At 38.4% G+C, this 6,581-nt stretch overlaps 1 protein-coding gene across 4 annotated transcripts in view; it reads right to left on the bottom strand.

Annotated features, from left to right (window-relative positions):
- Window positions 1-2,581: 2,581 nt before the first annotated feature.
- The window catches only part of ppm1aa (protein phosphatase, Mg2+/Mn2+ dependent, 1Aa), a 22,807-nt gene continuing 18,807 nt past the window's right edge, over window positions 2,582-6,581 (bottom strand). For 3 of the 4 annotated variants that reach the window (XM_035673873.1, XM_035673871.1, XM_035673872.1), the window contains exon 6: window positions 2,582-4,432. In XM_035673873.1, coding sequence (XP_035529766.1) covers window positions 4,397-4,432 — 36 coding nt within the window. In that variant the 3' untranslated portion in view covers window positions 2,582-4,396. Of the gene's footprint in view, window positions 4,539-6,581 lie in introns of all 4 variants that reach the window. The other variant, XM_035673875.1, reaches the window with a different exon arrangement.

Here is a 6,581-nt window from a genome sequence, read left to right on the forward strand (position 1 = left end):
TTTCTTTGTGTGTGTGTGTGGGTGCTTCAGAGCATGAAGCTGGGACAGGAAAAGTTCACTTTATTGATAAAAAGTTTTAAGTAAATAAAGAAAACTCTAAATGAACAAATAATTATTCATCGGCACTGGCCTTGACATCAATAAAAATTCCCCCCAGCTCCAAAAAAAATAAGGTCCATTAATCTATTAAAGTGAGGGTACTTTTTTTTTGATAAAATAAGTTTTTATTAAAGCTGATAATTGCATTTTATTTAGCCACTAATAAAAAAAATGTTTTTCTAATACAAAGCAATGTTTATACAATCTTACATGTAGCAGAAACGTCCCCTTACAGGCTATAGGTCAGGCTGTTCAACATGCTTCATGATAAAACAGCAAAAATAATAAATTTTCCTCTGCAAGTCTTTTTAAAACCTGCCAAAAAATCTTGCTAGCATATAAATATACGTCTTTTTTCCTCAAGAGCAGATCCTCAGTCAGTACTGAAAGTAGTGCTTAATTGTCTTCCATTATGAAACCCCACAAAGCTAGACCAATGGCTACTAAAATACCAAGGTTAATCTTGATTAAATGTCTTTCCAGGGTACAAAAAGCATATTTTACATAAAACATCCTTCAAGGGGATTGAACCATGATGTTGGAAAAAAATAAATAAAATAAAATATTGCTGATGGCAAGGCCAAGCATCCCAAATCTTAAATGAAAGGTATCAAAGAGATTAAAGAAAAACCATTACAAATCAGCATACCACTAATATGGATTCATCTGTCTTCCCCATTATCTTCCTCTCCAATTCAAGTCACACCTTAGCGAGCCGCAGCAACTTTAATCTTTACTAAAAGTACATTTTAAGATTTCCCATGAATGGGTTTCAGTGCGTGTGCAGTACTTTAACATGTTCTGCTTTTGTAGCCACATACATTTTAAAAGACAAGTTCTGTAGCCACTAAGGAGCGCCTACAATAAGCCAAGTGCTGTTGAAGAAAAGTCGAAACCAACTATTCTCCATCTGTATATTTCTTACATTAAAACAGGCTGTGAAGGTGACTATTAAATACAAGGGTTAATTCAAACGGACTCTTACACACGGCTTTACTGATGATTGTCATTTATTAAAGAGCAAATAAGTGCATTTAATTAAGCTGTATAAATGCAGCACAGCCAGCTGTATCAAGGCTTCAGTCTCTCTTCTTTCCTCTGCTGAGCGAGGAAATCCTCCTGCCGGCTGAATGCCTCTTGCCAGCGACTTTTGTTCTCTCACACTTACCCCACACACTCCAAACGTAACATCCTGCAGAGAGAGAGAAAAAAGATGTCCTCCCACACCTGTTGATGAATTGTGTTTGTGTATAAGGCTCAGGCAGGGCAATAACACATGTGTCTCTTTATACAAGTGAGGCACGGTTCCCAAAATAGTCGTTTCCTCACATGGATAGTGGTGAATGAGGGAAACCCTTTCATACAAAAAAAAAACAGCAAAAGAAGCCTGTGGCCAAATTAGAGTGATCGTCATTGACAAACAGAAAATAATTCCCTGTTTGGGCAGGAGAGTCATAAGATGCCTTAATGACTGCTGCTGCTGCAGAGGGAAAAAGGGCCGTTTGTGCTGTGTGGCGGGTGGCTGAATGCTGCCAAATTTCTTGCCAATGCAGGCTGCCCCCATGAACCCATGCAGTTTTATTATACCAAGAATATAGAGGAACAATGTAGAAAGTCATGCTTCCCTTCACAAAGCGTATCCGAGCTCTTCAATTTACATTCGAGTTTTGTTTCCAGAACCATTAAGTTGAAAAGTAAAACTTATATTCTGACAATCACATAAAATATTCACAGGATCAATGTAATTTCACTTTAAAATTGAAAAAGAAATACCGTCACTTCTCTGTGACAAGCTGCACCTTTTACTGTGTTGTGAAAAATCTATAAAGCTGAATTTAATGATACAAATGCTGACAAATGTTCTGTTTCAGCTTTCACTACCTTGATGACCAGATGTTAAAACTGTAATATTAACTACCTGCCAGATTTATTTGCAAAACAGCTCATTTAATGTGTTGGATTCAACTGGATGTAATTAGGCAACAAGTTTAAAAAACAACAAACTAGAATTTTCTTATTTAAACAATTAATTCTACAGTAGACAAAGTTTATATGGAACATGCTGGTGGTGTATGTGAGTGTGATTTGTAGTATTGTAATAAAAAACAGGAGAGAAAAAAGGTCTTTAGTACAATATATGCCGGTTATGAGATTACATTCTGTGGAATATGCTGATGGTGTGTGCGAGCACACAAACATAAACAAATCAGCTCACTGCAGATATTCTTAAACGCAAAATATATTGACTGTCACCTATAATTCACTCAGTACTTAATACACAATAAAAACATACATTTACACTAAATCATAAAACTGAAGCGTTGTAGCCAGGCTGCTCAGCTCCTGACCTTTTCCATTCTTGCATTCTGCTTAAGAGAATTGAACCTCTAAGATGTCACCTCATCTTAACTTCGCTGTTGACCTGAACCACACAGCTTTGAATGCTTATAATGGCTTTCACATAACACAACATACAATAGAGTGACAGCTGCGGTCAAGGTTTTATTTGACATTTCACATATAACAATGTTGGAAATGTTCCAATCAAACATTGCCTGAGATACACAGTACAGTACAGAGTTAACTTTTGGACTCTTAAGTGCTGACCCACAGGCGGTGTTGCTTCAGTAATCTGTGGTCGTACAGCAGGAATAAAAATACCAGCTATCTGTTCACTTCTTGGGAGATCCAGCCTTAGAATCAACAACTTAGCTCAGCACCATTGTTTACCACAGACTATTCAGTCGTGTGATGGACCAGGAAAAAAGCACTTGATTCCTCTTGAGTCAAACTCAGAGGGCTTCGAAAAAGTAAGCTCAATGCCTTTCTTGCTACAGAGTTTTTAAATGGCCTTATCCTGATGTCAAAAAAGTTATACACAAGGAAATTGGATACACTGTCAGGGTGGGAAGTTAATGATTTTTTTCAACAGTGGCAAACAAAGCTGCAAAAGTTAATACTGCAGCTGTGGGAAGTTACAGTGGCATTTACTGGGTTGGTTCTTTTGAAATGGGATTTGTGATTCTGGTGGGACGGAAATTTGGTCATTACGGAAATTTACACATACCAAAATGACTAAATATTTGCCAGAAGAAGTTGTGATCTGATCAGAAACAAAGGCAACTTGTGAACAGTGCAAAAGACAACAAGAATAAAATAAAAGCTTTCTATTAAGTGTGTAGGATTTAGTGACATCTAGTGGTCACGACACACTGTCAGGAGCCAGTGTTTGGTTTGTCCCTTCTGTGCTACTGTAGACAGCGGACTCCATGGGAGGCGACCCGCTGCCATGGCTTCTGTAGATATAAAATGCTCATTGTAAGGGAAAGCATATTTATGCATACTATATTGCACGAAGTCCTCCTAAATGTTACACACTGGACCTTCAACTACGTGGAGCCCAACTGCTAAGATACTAGTGAGTGGCTTTTCATGATACAGTAAAAGGCAAGAACTCCATATACTGAACCTATTTGGGGATTTATATATACGTTATTTTTTTGATTATTTGAAGTGTGATTAATGATAAAATGTGGAATAAAGCAGACCCAGTGTGAGTCCTCTCATGGGGTAAATCTTATACTGCAGGTGTCATTTCCCTAATTCTACCTGGCCAGGATGATTCTGTCTTCTATAATTTCCTTTAAGTTGTAGTAAATTTTACAGGTTTGTACTGGTCAACTGCCTCTATCTGAGCCTTAGGCCTCTGCACTGTCCGCTCTTATCTTTATACCACATCAAATAACACAACTCTATTGTCGACTTTGCAGAAGAAGTCGGTGGGTAGTGTGATGAGCAAAAATTAAAATGAGTGTATGAAAATGAGTGTATATATCCCATCAGCCAATAAGTTAATGCTGGAAACAGAGAATTTGAAATAAAGACTCCAAACAAATGACCCAGAAAGGACTCTAAACCTTTCTCGGTGATGTTCGCTGCTTTACTGAGGTTTAGAGAATCACATTCTGCTGTGATTGATGTCTATCTGGCTTCATAATAACTTAAACATAATCAGATTAAGGTAAATTCCCATCCCTACTCAGTGTCTTATACAATATAAACAGTATCTAAGCCACTGTTTGGAATGGTGTTATGCAATGGCCAAGACAGGTGTATTTAAGTTCATCTTAAAATGGGGGAAACTTTATGGAGAATGGGTAAATGGGTATAACAGATAGATGGAAACCAATTCAATACATGTTGAAATGAGAGTAGATACTTAATTATGGTGATGGACAAATACGAGGCAACAATTGCTTGCTCGACAAGAGTCGACATCTTGTGATTAGTTCTTGTTTTAGCTGAAACCACGGAAGAAGAGGATGTCTGGGTCCTGGGGAGGAGAAGAGCAGGATGCAGATGAAGTGAAGTTTATAGACTCAGATGAAGTGAAGTGACGGCATGCGGGACGAATGACTCAATCACCCATGGGCTGCATGCTACCGGATGTCAGACGGCATGCAGAGGAGATAGAAAAGACATATCAGTGCGTAAAAAAAGACACCTTGTGATGTTATGTTATACAAAAAACAAAAAACATTAATGGTCGAGGGCCCACTGAAGACAGCATAATAACAAGACACCTGCAGACAGTCATGAAAATTTCCATCTCACCACAGCCAAATGGCAGACAAGAGAGCATGCTGAAAATGAGAAAAGCCTGTGCAGGTACAAAAGAAAAACAATTTGCTATCAGTCGCATCAATACATTTTCACAGTAAAGGACAATAGTTGGTCTAGTAATGAAGAAAATTGCTGGTATGGATTGAAAGAACAAAAAAAGGTAGTGAACAAATACTGTATACTTTTTATTTTTTTGGAGGTCTGGTAAAGTAAATACAACATTAAGTGTCTTTCAGTCAGTGTTGCTGAGCCTCTACGTGTGACCATTGCTCCTCTTTCGTACTGTAGTACATGTATCTTTCCCCTTGTCACATTACATCATTTTGTTGTTTGCAACTGACGAACCAGCAATTCAGGTGTAAATCACAATGACATAGGGAGCTACAAGCAAAACATGTTAAAACATCAATAAACAGAATTGTGAGAGACAGATTGAAAGAAGAATGGCCAGAATTAAAGCAGTAGGCTAGAGGAAGAGATACCTGGACACCAACGCTGTTTACTAGAAATGGTGTTTATATGCAAGTAATTTGGAACAGCAAATATGTTTTGAAGCAAACGTAATGGATTCAGCCTGGATTACATTTTCTATTAACATAATGAGGAAATGTTGTTGATACTGAAAATCAGTAAAATGTTCACTGACAACAAAATTGAAAATTTCCAGCAAAAATATCAGATCGTGCAATGCAATATACTCTCATTGTCAACAGTCTAAAAACATTTTTATGATTTTTTTAGTAACTAACAGGCACTTGCAGCACCCGTTTAAGGTTAGGGAAAGATCGAGGTCTTGGTTTAATACAGTTAAAGTCTGCAGTGACTTGAATCGAAACATGATTATCAACATTTACCAAAACCACAATATTTCCCCTACCCAAAGAGCTTTTGTTGTCTGTTTTAGCCAAACACGGGACTTGGGATGCAAACTCCATTCTCTAGAGTCAAAGAGCTGCGCTTTGTATTTAAAATAAACGTAGCCTGTGAGCATAATCCAGGCAGAGAGGTATAGATGTAATTTCTAGGAAATACTGGATCTTCCAGAATACAACTCAATGGCATCTTTTGTTGGACTATCATCAGGGAAATCTTCAATTGACATTATACAACATTTTTAATCCATGACGAGTTAATTGGCTTTGATGCGTTAAAATGTCATGGTGTTCCTTTAATCCAGGTCTGTCTGACAAACCTGTTTACTTCAATATAAAAACACAGACATGAAAGCCAAATAGAGACTACCCTGAACTGCTGGTCCATCACATAAAAATTGTGTGTAAGAATCAATAACATTATGAGAATGGGTTTCTTTTAGACCACCATGTTGTATTGAAAGGGGTTTCAGTTATTTTTCTGTCCGTCCCCTGTAGCTGTGACACACAACTAGTCAGCCACTTGCCAGACGAGTTATTCTGAGAGATGTGGGGGTTTTTTTCTCTTCCACACAATGAAATATGGATAAGAGTGGTGGGGATAGTGGGCAGCTGTCAACAAATTCCACAGCGTCCCGCCACCACTGATCAATCAGTCGTGTATCTGAACCACAACAGTGCTGACCTGCTGGCTAGAGCTGACATTAATACTAAATCTTCCAGTCAGTGTGGAGGAACGTCAGGACACAACATGGTGGTGGTGGTGGGAGAGAATTCTGATACGGGCTCTAACAAGGAAAGGTGCTGACGCTAATGAGTGTATCTGTGGCTCTCTAACAAGCCTGCATCGTTTGATGTCCTAATTTACAGTGAGCTGTGTCTCAGGGGTGCAGGATAATGAGCTGGCCCGGGATTCCCAGGGCAGCAGCTTGTGTAACCCACCTCATGCAGGGGACACTTTGTGTAAGTGAGAGACAGAGAGAGAGA

This window comes from Morone saxatilis, unplaced genomic scaffold (genome assembly GCF_004916995.1).
Source record: "Morone saxatilis isolate NCDOM2014 unplaced genomic scaffold, NCSU_SB_2.0 Contig3, whole genome shotgun sequence".
NCBI classification, from domain to species: domain Eukaryota; kingdom Metazoa; phylum Chordata; class Actinopteri; family Moronidae; genus Morone; species Morone saxatilis.